At 57.8% G+C, this 15579-nt stretch overlaps 1 protein-coding gene across 1 annotated transcript; it reads left to right on the top strand.

The window, feature by feature from the left end:
• The first annotated feature begins 2683 nt into the window (after positions 1-2683).
• Positions 2684-13185, top strand: PTPN9 (protein tyrosine phosphatase non-receptor type 9). The gene is made up of 13 exons (XM_030281638.4): positions 2684-2895; positions 6441-6584; positions 7051-7140; positions 7243-7367; positions 8030-8135; positions 8750-8860; positions 9087-9415; positions 9786-9879; positions 9980-10049; positions 10579-10657; positions 10919-11069; positions 11160-11367; positions 11619-13185. The coding sequence occupies exons 1-13, from the start codon at positions 2863-2865 to the stop codon at positions 11843-11845; spliced, it is 1767 nt and encodes a 588-aa protein (XP_030137498.3). The 5' UTR covers positions 2684-2862; the 3' UTR covers positions 11846-13185.
• Positions 13186-15579: the final 2394 nt, after the last annotated feature.

Here is a 15579-nt window from a genome sequence, read left to right on the forward strand (position 1 = left end):
ATTGTCTGATTCTTCCCTAAAGCAGTCATGTGCTGGGAAATTATCTGTCCCCGTAGCGCAGGGATACAGTTTAGCTCCTGACCCTGCTTCTGTTAAGAGTCTTGGCAAAACTCCAGCATAGGAACAGTGCTTGGACCTCTGAGGTGCAGCTGCTGCTTGTGACCCTTGCAGCAGCCCCACCTTCCCAGCCCTGGAAATTGGGGCTTCTCAGCCTTTGATCCAGCTGTTTTCTGAGGCCTTTCCAATGAAAGTTGTTACTAACAAAAAGTTTGCAGCGAGCTGTTTAAATCCAAAGGCTGGACTTTCCACACCCACGCGTTCTTGGGGAAATCTGAATTTCCCTGCGTTGCAGCAGGACCTGCCTCGGAGCAGGGCTTTGTGCGGCGCGAGCTCGGCAGAAGCCTCTCTCTCCTCGAGGCTTTTCTCAGTGGGGGGAGGAAGGAATGGGTTCTCTGAAAAACGCTACCATTGATCGTGCCAAATAAAAGGTTTCTCAGAAAGACAAATTCTTGAGCGTCTTCCTGCTACCTAAGGGTGGATGCGTGCTGTGCCTCCCAAATAGGGATTGAAAAATTGGTTCCAGTGCTGACTGGAGCAGAGGAAATGCTGGTGTGGGTTTAATTCTCTGCACATCGAGGTGCTTCAGTCTCTCATCCTGTCTTTCTCATCCCAGCCCAATCCCACCTTTTAAGCACTGGCTGCATCCCCTCCCTCGTTTTGGGGGAATGAAATGATCATTTCCACTGTCCCCAGGTTGATTTCCAGAGAGGGAGGAAAAGGAGGGAGATGAAATATCAAGCTCAAGGCAGCGCTGGGGACTCTCCTCCCAGTTCTCTATGGAAATTCCCTTGGGGGAAATAGCGAGAGTGGGGATGGCCACCTGCAGATAGCGGGCGCTGTATCCTGCCCTCGCACCCCCCGTTTTTCCCAGAAAAAAGCCTGATTTCCGTGCCAAGCGTGTGGGCTGTGTGCGACCATCTGGCCGTGCAGCCGCTATTGATGATAGCAGCGGGCAGCAGGAACTGGCCCGGCTGTGGGAGGGGGCTGCCCTCCGCTCCCCTTCCCCAGCAGGGAAGTGGCACCCTGGCCCCGCAGTGTTCGGAGCTGTCGCTTTCAAACAGCTGCTTAAGTTTCTGGTTTCAGTGTTATTTTTTTAACATGTGAAGCAACTGGCCCAGGGAAAGAGGATGAGCACCTGGACTGCCTTAACCTCCCTGTCCCATGAAGGTTCCCACCTTCTCCCTGGTTCTCCCAGGTTCTCCCTGGTTGGCAGACGTCTGCAGGGAGAGCGCTGAGCGGGATACCGCATCCAGCCTTCTGTCAGCACAGTTTTCCTTCCATCAGGCAATTAAACCCGGAGGTGGGCATCTGGATGGAAGATTTGTGCATCCCTTAGGGCAGAGAAAGCTGCAGCTCAGGTTACTGCCCTCCAGCAGCCTTCCAAGGTCTCCGCGAGGGAAGGAGAGGAAACAGAGCCGAAGAGGGGCTGTGTGCGCTGATGGAGGAGAGCAAGAGGGAAGCGACTGTAGCTTCCCGCCGGCTCCAGATGATGCCTCATAGTTTCCCTTTTAAAAGCATGAGCTGGGCTGGAGAAATAAATATTTGCGTTACAATTCCTGTTGGGAACGAAAGGCTGTTTCTGGAGGGAGGGTGTCAAACGGAAGTCGCAGGGGCCAGCACAGTTTGGTGCCGTGATTATTCTGTTCGCTGGGCGCGATCTCACTCCCAGCTGGAACAGGCAGTAGCTCCACTGGAGGGGTCACCCCACCGGGGGCTGAAATTTGGCCTGGGGCAGGAGAGCTGAGCGGGCAGCTCGACCTGGAGACGTGGCCTGGGGTGCTGGGGGACAGAGCCAGCCCGGAGCCCTCATCCAGCCGGGGCTCTCAACCCCTTCCCTCTGCCCTACTTCCATTTTCTCCCAGTTAGGTGCACAGGCTCCGGCTGTAGGCACGCTGCCAGCACAGTGCTCCTCGGCTGAACAAAATGTCCCCTTGTCCCAGGGCCTGGCTTTTTGGAGCGACCGCTGCTGTCCTTCCCGGGATCCCCGATCCTTCCCGGAGGAGCTTCGGGACTCTCCATCCAGGCGCTGACACCTGCGCTCGGCTGGGAAATGCAATTTAGGGATCGTAGAGGAGGGAGTGGAAAGAGACGCCTGGAAACCCCGGACTCCTGCTCGTGGGGGGAAGGCTGCGCGGCTGGAATGCCGGCAAGAGAGAATGCTGTGCCGGGAATTTTATCCAGTAACAGCAAGGGAGGATGCGGCTGCCGGGAATTTTATCCAGCACCAGCAAAGGGAGGAGGATGCTGCCACCATTTTAGCGGCGGCGCTCCCGCCTGCCGCGGCCGGAACCGGGGCTGGGGGAGCCCCGCGGAGCCGCGGGGGGACCGGGCCCCTCCGGCCCCATCCCGGCCGCTGTCCCCCGCTCCCCCCCCGCCGGGGACGCTTCCTGTCCCCCGCCCGCCCCGCGGGGTCGGCTCGGGGAGGGGACGGGCACGGGGAGGAGGGACCGGGGGCTGCGGGCGCTTCCTGCCGCCGCCCCCGCCGGGGCAGAGCGGAGCGGGGCGGGAGCTGGGCTCGGCCCGGCCCAGCCGAGCGGCGCTCCCGGGCCGAGCCAAACTTCCCGGGGGGCTCACACAAACACACGCACGCCATACATAGATATTTAATTTTTATAAATTTTTTTTCCATTTGATTTGAATTTTCTCGGCACTTTCGGCGAGGCCCCCGGGGCGGAGCCGCCCTCGCCGCCGGGAGGGGCCGGTGCCCGCAGCGCCGGGGATGGGCTCCGCCGGGGCGTCCTCCGCCTAGAGCAGCCCGGCTCGGCTCGGCCCGGCTCGGCTCGGCCCGCCCCGGCGCGCAGCATGGCCGCGGAGCTCAGCGCCGAGGAGGAGCAGGTAGGTCCCGGCCGGGCTCCTCTTCCCCGGGTCGGGCTGGGCAGGACCCCGCGGGTTCCTTCCCGCACCGCTCCTTTCCCATCGTTATTTGGCTAGCCCGGGTTGCCAGGCTGGTTTTTTCCCAGCGAGGCGATTCTCCCGATGGGAAGCCCCCCCACCCCCACGCAGCCCCCCCACCCATGCAGCCGCCAAACCCGCAGCCTCCCAACCCACGCAGCACCCACCCTACAACCCCCATCCACGCAACCCCCACAACCTTCCCCTTCCCCAGGAACCCTCGCAAGGCCCCTGCCGTGGGTGCCGGGGCGTGGGTCCCGCGTCCCCGGAGCAGCGTGGCCCCGCTGGCAGGGCCCCTGCCGTGGGCAGTGGCGTGGGGATGGATGCGTGGGGACGGATGCGTGGGGATGGATGCGTGTGCACGCGCTTCCCACGCCCCAGGCCTCCCGTGACGTCCCGGCTTCCTCCGCCGGCCTTGCGTCACCGCGGGAGGATGTTGCTGGGCTCGGGGAACGGGGCCCTGGAGCCGGCCGGGGTGCCTCGGGTGGCCGGAGCAATCCCCGCCTGTCCCCTCCTTTGTCCTCTTCCCCAGGCTGGGCTTCCCTCTGGATGGGGATGTGGAGCCTGGGAGCGGGACTGGGCGAGCTGGGATCCCTCTGTCCCCTCGGGCTGTCACTTTGGCCACGTTGGTGGCGCTGGGGACTGCAGAGCGAAGGCAAAAAGGTCCTGTTTTCCTTCCAAAATGGTCGGTTTTCCAGTTGGTTGGCGGGTTGGTTTTCTCCTTTAAAAAGCCTTCGTTTCTGCAGGGAGGTTTAGGAGGGCCGGGACGGAGATGCCGAAAACCTCCATGGAAGAGCCCCTCCTGCAGCCTGCGCTGGTGCTCAGCAAATGCAGAGCTACCAGGCTTTTTCCTCCTGGGAGCAGCACTGCTGTCTCCGGGGCGATAAAATCCCAAGGAATGGGGAGTGTCCTTGCCCTCTGTACCCACAGGTTCCTGAGGTTTGCATTTCTCCTGTGTCATGGAGGGGGCAGAGCTTCCTGAAATAGGGGTTTTGAAGACCCTGTGGTGGCAGGAAAGGCTGGTTTGCAGTGGGAGCAGCATCCCAGGAGAGGGATCTGAGATGTTTGGTTTGTTTGGGAATATTGGCTGGAGAAGGTGAAGAGATCTTCACCTATAATGAAGTATTATTGCAATAATGGCTCCAGTTTTGGGTCATCAGCTTGGTGTGGGGAAGGCTGCCTTTTGTGCTGCTCTCTGTGGCTTGGAAACCAAAATAGTGGAAGTTTCCTTCTCTTTGTGGGTAAGTGGTGGTTTGTGCTGGAACATGGCCTTCCTGCCATCCCTTCATCTTTCTCGGGACTATCAAGATTTTCTCTACTCTCCCCCGTTACCAACAGCAAGCCAGGGGGAAATTCACCCTTCTCCTCTTCGGCCAGCCTTGGGACATCTCTCCTACTGGCTCTCTGCAGCTCACTCCCTAGTCTATCTTCAAGGAGCCAAACCAAATTTCCTTGAAGGTTTTCAGCTCAGCTGCAGTTTTCACAGATTTATCCCCCACTTCCCTACGCTGAAGAAGGAGGGAAGGTTTGCTGCCTGGGGGAGAGGGCTGGAAGAACCCCTGGATTCCGGCAGCAGTGGCTTTGTCACCACCCTGCTCCAGCGCAGCGGGGACGTGGATGACGCCAGCACTCCAAAGACCATCATTGTTCCAAACGCCCGGCCACAGACAATTTCACTCCCAGTGCTGCCGAAACAGAACTTCTTGCTGCAGCTCTGGGTCACAGGCTTTGTTTTCGGCACATGGAGCGATCCCTGCTCCGCTGGGATTGACGTGTATAAATCATTTGGGAGCGGGCTGGGAATGATGATGAGACCCAGTGGAGCGCACAAAGGGGGCAGAACTATGGCTGGCATTGATGCTCAGCTCTGTAATGCCTGGCTCCCTGCTGTTGAATGGTGGCATTGGTAAGTTTGGAATTTGGTTTTGTTCCCAGGGAAAGCTGGAATTCATGGCTGAAGTGCCCTGCAAAGATAGCGCTTGTTCTTGTGCGCCTTCCCCTTGCAGAAAGCCCGTCATGCCTCGTGATGGCTGCTGGAAATGGGATTGTGTGAAGTGTGACGGGTTAGATGTTGAGGAAGCAGACATGAACTGCAGGTTGCATCCTCTCCTCATTGCCATTGTGCCCTTTGGACCCCTCTTATCATCTTGGGGAATCATTGCCATCTCTGGCTGCGGTGTCAGCTCTGGTCTTTGTCCGAGGGAAGTGGGAGTTGTGCCTGGCTCTCACTCCCATACCTTAACCGTCCTGCACATGCTGGGGAAGGATCATCTTCGCTGTTATTTTGGGTTTGGATCTGCAGCCATGGATTTTGAGTATCTGGGTGCCTCGGGGGATGCTGTGGCAAAGTGGAGGTGTGCCCAGGATGTACTGGGTAGGATATCTTTACAGATAGAAGATATTCCTGGATGTGTGGATGCGTGCTGTGTTAAGGCTGAAGATGGTTCCTGTATTGCCCCATTTATTTTCCTGTGGTGCTTGCCTGGCTGCTTTGTGCGACTCTGGGACCAAGTTAGGGATCTCCTGGCTGCAGAGTGCTGGGAGACACACCCCTGGGATGAGCTGGGCTCCTTTGGCTCATCCCATGAGAGGGGCTCGCTGTCCCTGCCGAGCCTCACGCCGCCGATAAACCCCGGCCCTTCGCTTCCTCCTGTCGGAAGTCATTAACACCGACAAGCTTTTCTGGCTCAATAGCTCCCAGTAACTCTGAATAGTTCCCGGTAACTTTGTGCCTGACATCCTACACCGCCGCCTGCCTGCCTCTGGGAGCCAGCCTTCAGCACTCCCCTCCCTCCTCCACTCTCCATCACCATCCTCCGCTCTGGGGAGCTGGAAGCTGTTTTATTTTGGCGTATGCCTGGCTGGGAGCAAGGCATTTTGGTGTGTCACTCCATGCTGCCTGCATCCTTTGAGCAGGATGCAGTGGAAGACTGGGCTGTGCTGCCCCGTCTCCCCTGGGGCTCCTGTGTGGGACAGGGAATCAATCTGCAGCAGAAGGCAAAGCTGCGTCCTGGGACCCTCCTGGTGTTCCATGTATGTGTGAAACTGGTGTTACTGGGCACACTGGTCCGTGTCCTATAGCAGGTCGAAGTGTCAGCCCTCCACGTTCACTGCCTGTGTTCCCACAGCCAAGTTCACTGCTCCATGTGGAGCTGCAGCCCCAGGAGGCCACTGCCAGCTGATGGGACCGTGCTGGGGAAGCAGTGTCTGAATGGGAGTTTGTTGCCTGTAAAATCCTCCTTTTGCTCCCCCTCTCCTTTACATAAGTGTCCCTCAGCCTCCAGGCCATTTTTCCCACCCCTTGCTCCCTTTCCACCACTGCCCTTACCCCTTTTGTTCTGAAGCTCCCTGCTTCACCCTAGAAGCTGCTGGGTCTGTTGAGGATTGTACCTCCAACAATGGCCAGGGATGCTCCTTAGGCACCCCTCCTTCTCCTCCTCCTCTTCCTCTCACCCTGTCTCACCACTCACCCCTGATCTCTCCCACAGGCCACCAAGCAGTTCCTGGAGGAGATCAACAAGTGGACAGGCCAGTACAATGTGTCCCCGCTCTCCTGGAATGTGGCTGTCAAGTTCCTCATGGCCCGCAAGTTTGACGTCCTGCGGGCCATCGAGCTCTTCCACTCCTACCGGGTAAGCGAGAGGGGCCGGAGCCCCCCATCTGAGGGCTTCCTGCTCTGCAGGAGACCCCTGCTCCCCAGGACCACCCTCCCCCTGCTCCTTTTTCTTTTTCTCTCTCCCTTACAAGTTTTATCCAGCTGGAAAATCCTTTTTCAGCCCAGGCGGGTTGCCATGGAGATCTCACCGATGCCAATCCCTTCCCCTCCTCTGGGAGCAGCTCATGGGGTGCCCTCCTGGCTGGGGTGTGCTGCCCACAGAGCATTTCCCTATATATTGAGGATATAGATCCATGCATGCCTTTTCCAACCTGGTGTTGCAAAGCTGCTCCTTCTGTTACTGGGGGGTGTGCTGGAAAATGATCCCATGGAGCAGAGCAGGGGTTCCCTTGGACAGCTGGGTGCTCTCTGGGGCAGAGGTGGGTCGTGCCTGTGCCCCCTGTGCCCCCTGTGCCCGCTGTGACTGCCCTCCCTGCCCGCAGGAGACGCGGCTGAAGGAGGGGATTGTGAAGCTGAAGCCGCACGAGGAGCCGCTGCGCTCGGAGCTGCTCAGTGGGAAGTTCACCATTCTGGTAGGTGGGGTGAGCTCCCCAGGGAGTTATCCCAGCTGGGTGGCTTATCCCAGCTCTGCTCCTCGGGGGTGCTGTGGGAGCCTGACCCCGTTTCCTCGGCAGAGCGTGCGGGACCCCTCGGGAGCCTCCATCGCCCTGTTCACAGCCAAGCTGCACCACCCCAGCAAGAGCGTGCAGCACGTGGTGCTCCAGGCACTCTTCTACCTGCTGGACCGAGCTGTGGAGAGGTGAGCCTGCCTCTGCAGGGGTACCCTGTCTCACACTGGAAGGTCCCTGGGGAGCACATTCCCTCCCAGGGGGATCAGTGCTCCCCATGGCTTGAAATTCCCTGGTTTGAACTCCAGCCAGTCCTCCTTATGGAGTTGTTCAGCAGGGGAACAAAATCCCCCAAGGTCTGAACCAGGCTCGTTGCAGCCTTGCCCTGTCCACGCCCTAGGTTCAGTTTAGCAAAGTCCCAGATTCCTGCAGGCTCTGGCTGGGGAGGAGGCAGCCCCACCATCAGGCAGACGTAACGTGAGCCCTGCCAAAAATATAAACCCAGGACAGGACATTCTCCTGCCATTTATCCTGCTGGGCTCTTTCTGTTTTTGACCCTACCAGTGGCTTCGTTAGCTCTGTCAGTGCCCACAGCTTCACTGCTCCTTGGGATTCACTTACCCATCACGAGTGATGCTGCTGAGGCAGGCTTAAGGCACGAGTCAGGCTTAAATGAGGGCTGGAGGAAGAGATAGTGGAGCAGCTGGGAAGTGCAGAAGCAAGGTTTGGGTCTGTGAGTCCTTCTGGAAATGTGGGAAGGGATTTTTGAGGGTCAGCATGGGGCAGAGCTGCTGATGCAGGAGCCAGGTGGTTGCATGTTGTGGGGTTGACGTTGTTCTTTTCCTCCTCTCAGCTTTGAGACACAAAGGAATGGGCTGGTATTCATCTACGACATGGCAGGGTCACAGTACACCAACTTCGAGCTGGACCTCAGCAAGAAGATCCTCAATCTGCTCAAGGTGGTGCCTGGGGGTTGACTGGTGTCTGGGGACAGTGTGTGGGCCACTCGCTCACCAGGAACCCAAGGTCCTGTGGTTTTGGGATCAATTTGCACCCTAGACCACGCTGACCACGTCTGGGCCGAGGAGCACCAGCTGCAGCCCCGCAGGAGCTCGGGAAGGCACTGGGAGCTTGCCAGGCTGGACCCGGCTGTGGCTGCGGTGTGGCGCGGGCGGGAGGGATCAGCTGTCCCCAGGCTGGATTCCTCTCACAGCTGCTGGCAGCGCTTTTGGGAAAACAGATGCAAATTATTTTTTAATCGTGCTGGCATTTGGTGCCTCCTCCCTTCTCTGGAAAAAAAAAAGCAATAAGAGTAAATACTGGCCTGGGTGTGTTCTTTGCATAATCCTGGTTCCCAGTCTTCACTTCTCCCCGCAGAGCCAAACCCTCTGCTTACCTAATTCCACGGAAGCAATTTGGTTCCTTATCAACTCATAAGAGCAAGCACGGCTGTGAGCATGCAAGGCACACTTCAGGTGTGCCGTTGCCATCATGGGGTCCCTGTGCTGGTTGTCATCTCTGCTGGGATATGTCCCGTGCCACAGTGGATCTGACCCCCTCCTCACACTCACAGGGTGCCTTCCCAGCTCGGCTCAAGAAGGTTTTCATCGTGGGAGCACCCATGTGGTTCCGTGTGCCCTACTCCATCATCAGCCTGCTGCTGAAGGAGAAGCTGCGGGAGCGGGTGAGTGGGGACCCTCCTGGCATGGGACTGTCCTGGCACAGGACCCTCAGCAGGCAGGCTGAGGCTGCTTTCCCTTTGTGACAGGGTGGTGGAAGCAGTTAGTGACATTCAGCCCCATCTGCTGGAAGTTGCCGAGCACCAGACCTTTGGCATCCCTGTCCCCATCCCTGGCGAATCCTCTCCAACCTTCTTGGAGTCACCCCTGCCTTTCCCCTTCCCCTCACAGGTGCAGATGGTGAAGATGTCAGAGCTGAAGGATCACCTGCCCCGGGAATGCCTCCCTGAGTACCTTGGAGGGTCCCTCAAGCTGGACCCTCTGAGCTGGAATTGCCGGTTCCTGCCCCAGCAGAACGGGCACCCCGACCCCCTGGACGAGCTCATCCTGGTGCCGCTGGCGGCCCCCAAAGATAACGGCTCTGTCCATGTCCCCGGGCCCAAGTCCGTCACCCTCCAGGAGCTGCTGGATCATGTCAGCCACAAGCAGAAACGTGGCATCTATGAGGAGTACGAAGACATTCGGCGCAGGAGCCCGGCCGGCACCTTCGTCTGCTCTTTGTGAGTTGGTGGGAGGGAGCCAGGTGCCCTTCTCACCCCAAAAAGCTGGGTTCCCCCTCACCCCACACTTCTGCTGCTGGATGGGGGTCCATCGGCCTCTTCATGCTGTGGTGCTTTGGGTTAGCAACAGAGAACGCCGGCCTAGGGATGGTGTGAGCCCCTTCTGTGGGTCCTGCAGCCTCGGGGAATAAGGGGGAGCGGCAGAGGACAGCAGGGACCAGGATCTGGCCGGGACTCTGCTTCCCGAGGCTTTGGCCAGGTGATGGCAGCAGAGCCCAGGCTACGGGCCCCAGAGGCTTGCACAGAGGGAAGGATGCTGCCTTTGCCTTCCCTGGAATACATCCCTGCTTCCCTCTCCCCCGCCTCCCAGGGCACCCTACAACCAGGACAAGAACCGGTACGGGGACGTGCCCTGCCTGGACCAAACCCGTGTCAAGCTGGCAAAGCCATACAGCCGCCCGGAGGTGAGCCAGCCCAGGAGGGAAACCCACAGTCCTGTGGGAAGCTGGCACAGCTGTCCCAGGGTTCTGGAGGCTTTATCTCACCATGCTTTTCTCCCTGCAGCTGACTGACTACATCAACGCGAGCTTCATGGATGGCTACAAGCAGAGGAATGCTTACATTGGCACTCAGGGTATGGCTGAGCCAACAAGGGGTTGTTCTGCTCCTGATGCACCCATGGGTTCCACCTCTCTGCCCAGTGACAGCCACTGGCCAAGGGGGCCACCTCAGGAGCTGGGCGCTGCCCGGCCGGTCCCCTTTCTCTCAGGGTGTATTTATGCCTCCCTGGCTGTATTTATTATTCCCGTCTCGGTTTCCAGCTAGTGGACTGAAGTTTTTCCTGGGAGATAGCAAGGGGATCCATCTTCATCCATGACAGCAGCCCTCTCCCTCTCCCTGCCCCTATCCCAGTCCTGGATTTGCCCCATCTGCCCAAGGCTGAGCAGAGAGGCGGGATCGGCGCTGAGCCATAGGGACTCGGTGCTGGGGTGGCAGGCAGTGACAGCTCCAGGCTGTGTTCGTGGATCCACAGCTGGGTCAGCCCCTACAGGAAGGGGCTGTGGTTCCTTGTGGGGATGATGGGGAGGGCTTCTGGGTGCAGCTGGGCAGGGGGCTGCTCAGATCCGTGAGGTTTCGGGCTGATGTGCGGGCTGTCCCTGCAGGGCCTCTGGAAAACACCTACGGTGACTTCTGGCGCATGGTGTGGGAGCAGAACGTTCTGGTGATCGTGATGACAACCCGGTGAGTGCTCATGGAGGGACACAGTCCTCTTTTTCTGTGCAAAAAGAGCATTTTTGGTGTGGCAAAAGCAGTGCTGGGCTTGGTGCAGTGATCCAGCAGCAGTGGTGCCAGCCAGAGCCCGTAGAGGTGGGACACTGGGTGAAGGACAGACTGTTTGGTCCCTGCGAGATCCCCAAAAGGACGAAGGCAGGGTGGTGGCATGGGAGATATCTCAGGCAGGGCAAGGAGGACATTACCAGCTTGTCATTGTCGTGCTCCCAGGCTGGAGGAGGGAGGCAGGAGGAAGTGCGGCCAGTACTGGCCCCTGGAAAAGGATTTCCAGGTGTGCTTTGGGGCCCTGACCATCACCAACCTGGGTGTAGAGAACCTCAACCATTACAAGAAAACCATCCTGGAGATCCACAGCTCAGAGGTGCGTGGCCACAGCTGCCTGCTGGGGGAATGGCACAGGGGCACCAAGGGGCAGAGTAGGAAAGAAAGTCTAAACCCCTGCTTTCCCCAGACCAGGGAGCGGCGGCTGGTGTCCCACTTCCAGTACCTGAGCTGGCCAGATTATGGCGTCCCCTCGTCCGCCGCCACTCTCATTGACTTTCTGGGGGCTGTGAAGCAGCAACAGAGAGTGGCTGTCAGCGCCCTGGGACCTCGCTTCAAGGGTCACCCTGGGGGACCCCCAGTCGTGGTGCACTGCAGCGCTGGCATTGGCAGGACAGGTAATGGGTGCGGGGGAGGTTTGGGGATGATGGGGTGACAAGCCCAGCTTCCCTGGGGCATTTCCATCCTGGGGACTCGCGGTGTGTTTGCAAGTCCATGTCCTCAGGACTTCCCACCAGCATCAGACCTGGGGAAGTGCCCAGATGCCTGTAGGAGATCCGTGGGGGGCTGAGCACCACCACTCCAGTTCTCACAAGGGGCAGTGACGGCACCATTTGGTGTCTGATGCCATCCCCATCGCCATCCCTAGGTACCTTCTGCGCGCTGGACATCTGCCTGTCACAGCTGCAGGACGTGGGCACCCTGAACATCTACCAGACAGTGCTGCGCATGCGGAGCCAGCGCGCCTTCAGCATCCAGACCCCCGAGCAGTATTACTTCTGCTACACCGCCATCCTCGAGCACGGCCAGCGCGAGGGCCTGCTGCTCACCAACCACAGCCGGGCCGCCCAGGACAAGAGCTCGCCGGGGCACTGAGACCCTCTGCCTCCCTGCAGACGCCGCTGCCCATCCTCGGGGGCTGCCCGTGTCGCCTCGGTGCCCGCCGGGACTCAGCAGAGCCGTGGGGGCGGCGGTGCCGGAGCGCCTCAGCTGTCAGCACTGCTATGGAACTGTGCCTTATTCAACCCAAACGGTGGCTGCCACTTGCCGGCATGGGAAGGAGCTCTCACTCCTCCCCGTCGTGTTTCGGTTGGGTTTGGATGGTTGGGGAGGTGGTTTGTCTTCTCTTCAAGTTGTTTTTTTGTTTTGGTTTTCGTTTTTTTTTGTTGTTGTTGTTGGGACCACCTAAGATGTACCTAGAGAGGGGCTTTGCAAAGTCCTAGGAAATGTATTCCCAATCCTGGGGCTGAGGAAGAGGCACGTGCTTCGGTCTCACCTGAGGCTCCGTCTGTGTGTCTGTATGTATGTGTGTATATAATATACCCCCGCTGTGACCCCCTGCCTATTATATAGATACATATATACAACCTCCCCTTTAGCAGCTCCCAAGGGTCCCCGCTGTCCTGCCCCCTCACTGCTGTGATCTCTGGAGCGGTGAGTTTGGTCCTGGCTCTGTCTTGTCTTCCCCCTTCCCCTTATTTCCCTTCATGGGCAGCGTTGGGACCCAGTACCCACTCCTGTGCCCATCCCGCAGGAGGCACAAGGATACTTGATGGTGTTCCCCCTGTTTCTTTGTCTCATCTTCCCCATGGAGAGGTAGCAGCTGTGCTCCTGGGAGGATCTGGAGGATTGGGTTGTCCAAGGGGTGCTGAGCTGGCAGGCATCCCCTGCCCCTTGGGTGCCGCTGAGGGAGTCACTAGGTACGAGGTGACGGGGCCCTGGGGACCGACCGGCTCTCCAGGTTGCCCGGCTTTCCCAAGCTGCCACTGGGAACCCGCAGGCCCAGCCCTGCGTTGAGTCATGGGCTGGGAAAGCGCTGAGCAAGAGTAAACCCCAAACCCTGGAGAGGCAGCGAGCCTCTGCCCCGGCCCCAGCCCCTGCCACTGCCTGGGCCTCCCCAACTTTATACTGTAATAAGCTCTTTGAATGTGTATATTCTTATTTTTTTATAATCTTGGGGGAGGTGGGCACAGGGTTTGGGAGGTTTTGTTTTGTTTTCTTTCGGGAAATTTTTTTGTGTTTGTTTTTTTGTTTTTTTGTTTTTTTTTTTTTTTTCTTTTTTGTATTTAACATTAACTTGATCCAAGCCGGAGCCAGAAGTATTTGTAAATGTTCCTATTTTGCTCTCAGAGAGACCTTTTTGTTGTTGTTACTTTTTTGGGAGTTGTTTTGTTTTTATTTGTATTGATATATAAATATACCACCAGTGACCAGTCCTCGTTGCTGTTGTGGGGGCTTTGGGCAGGACAGAAGGAGGGAATTCAGGGTTTTGCACGGGCTGTGATCTCTAAATTCAGCTGGCCCCATCCCTGGCTACATGTGAACTTTGAGGAGCACAGGGCTGCTGTGCTTAGGGCTTATTCTGGCCTGGGTGAGGCTGAGACAGAGATAACCAGGCTGCAGGAAGCTTTCCTGGGCAGGCTGGATAGTGTCAGGAGGGAAGGCAGCACAATGAGCTGGTGTACAGGGGCGACACAAGCCACCCTGCTCCAAGCTCCTGCCTCTTTTCCCAGAGCCCTGACAAGCCTTAGGACATCAGTCTCTGTCTGGCCACGGTATCTGCCTGCTGCTGCCTTTTGCTGCAGGATTTGGGGGTGCAGACATCGCCTCTGTGCTTCTGAATCCCCTCTGAGCAGGCAAATAGGGCACAAAAATTAGGGGGAACTCCTGGGCTGTCAGGCAGCACCAGTGCCTTCAGGTGCAAGCAATGCCAGTCCTGGAGCAGCAGGCACAGCCTGAGGCTTAGGGATGAGGGAATAAAAAAGGCAGCTTGTGCAAATGAAGCCCTAGAGCCAGCGAGAGAGCTCATGCCCCAGAGCAGGGCAGCTGGCGGGTGTGAAGAGCCGCACCTGTGTTTGTTCAGCTGGAGCCTAAAAAAGTGAGGGATGCCAGGGTCTTTCTAGGACCAGCACAGGGAGAAGCTTTCCCCTGTGCTCTGGGGGTGGACTGGCTTGGCTGTGCCAAACTGAGGTCAGACACAAGCACTGGAAGGCTGGAAAAGAACCAGAGGCAGCAGGGAATCTGTCTGGAAGGGCTGCAAAGGAGTGCACGAGAGGTGGGTGTTGGGAGCAGCCCTGGAGCTGTGCACATCCTGCCTGCGGAGTGGTTCTGGTTCAGCTGCAGTGTCCCATCCTTCCAGGTACTTTTTCCCACCCAGCTCTCTCCTGGAGCAGCATCAGCCCAGGCAGTGTGCTCTGCTCCTCTGGCTCCGGCTGCTCCAGAGTTTCCCTCCAGGCACCCATTGCAGGGTGGCTCCTCTAAGAGAGCTCTCATCCTCTGAAGGAAGGCTCCTGGGGCCCTACCTCCTCGCTGCCGAAGTTTTTTACCCAGCTGGGCTTTCTTCTCGGCACACATGCAGGAGGGGAGTGTTAGCAGTTTATTGTTAATCCTGTGCTGTCAGCAGCAGCTCTCTGTAGCTCAGCGGGGCTTTTGGCAATGTGTTGGGTCCAGATCCGAAAGCTGCAGGTGATGCCAAGTGTCCCACGTGGCTCCACGAATGTGCCCAGCCCATGTCTCCCTTCCACTGGCTGTGAAATCCCAACCAAGCCCGCTCTGCGCACACGGTTAAGGTGGTTGTGCCTTCTAGCTCAATTCCACGTGATGTGGGCACAGAGAAGCAAAATGTTTCCAAGACTCATATCCTGGGTGTCGAGTAGGAATAACCAGAGGAGAGGGAGGCAGACAACCAGCGCTACCTCTGAATGGGAACAGCTCGGATATGCTGCTCCCTTTGAGGAGAGATGAAGATCCCATCTGTGCTGGAGGCGGAGGAAAAGGTTGTAAACCTTTTCCATGGGAAAACAACCCAAACACTCACCCTCCCTTACTATTTCCAGGGCTGCCTTTCTTCTCAAAGCCAGCATTTTCAGCCCGCTTGCACAACATGATGTTTTGTTCCATCCATTCTGTGCGTGCCAGCAGGTCCTACTCAGCAGTAGAAATAAGGATTTCTCTGGAAATGGTCACGTTACACAGACAGCCAAAAGTTACTGGAAAGAAAAACTTTGTATTGTTTGGAAAGCGGTGGGAAAAATGGGCTGTTGAATGCAAGCAGTCTGATGCCTGGAGGATCTCCCCTGAAGTGGCCCAGAGATGGGGATCAGCCACCACGGGCAAAAGTAACAGCACAGGCAATTCCAGGAACAAAATACAAAGTTTCACTGGAGTCTGGAAACAGGGATTTAAAGGCGTTGTAGGGCAATCCTAAAGCAGCGCTGCCATCGCTGTGCTCATTTGGCTTTCCTGGCTGCATGCACGCCGCCTCGCTAATGACGATTACTTTAGTGCTTGTAATTTTGCGCCCTGGGAGTTTGGAGGAGCCTAGCTCCAGAGCTCTTCATTTCCCAGCCCTTCTGCTTCCTTGCCTCCGGTTTCCAAGGTTCAGGCTCGATCTCCAGTGGCACTGCAGCCCGTGCAGGCTCAAAGCCCCGTGTCGAGAGCCCTTCCAGGGGTTACACCGAGCTGCAGCTCCCAGCTAAGGAGAGCTCCTCTGCTGTGCCGGCTTGTCCTGGCAGCAGCCCACTGCCTGCTCCTGCAACGCTCTCCCAGCCTGAGAAAGGGAAGAACAGCTGGAAAGAAAAACAAAAAACAAATAGATTTAGACCTTCTCT

Source organism: Taeniopygia guttata, chromosome 10 (assembly GCF_048771995.1).
Source record: "Taeniopygia guttata chromosome 10, bTaeGut7.mat, whole genome shotgun sequence".
Taxonomy (NCBI): domain Eukaryota; kingdom Metazoa; phylum Chordata; class Aves; order Passeriformes; family Estrildidae; genus Taeniopygia; species Taeniopygia guttata.

Coding starts and splice junctions, on each gene's coding strand:
- PTPN9 (XM_030281638.4), top strand. CDS start 2,863: ATGGCCGCGGAGCTCAGCGCCGAGGAGGAGCAG. Junction 6,585..7,050: donor AGCTCTTCCACTCCTACCGG/GTAAGCGAGAGG, acceptor CCCTGCCCGCAG/GAGACGCGGCTGAAGGAGGG. Junction 11,368..11,618: donor CGCTGGCATTGGCAGGACAG/GTAATGGGTGCG, acceptor CGCCATCCCTAG/GTACCTTCTGCGCGCTGGAC.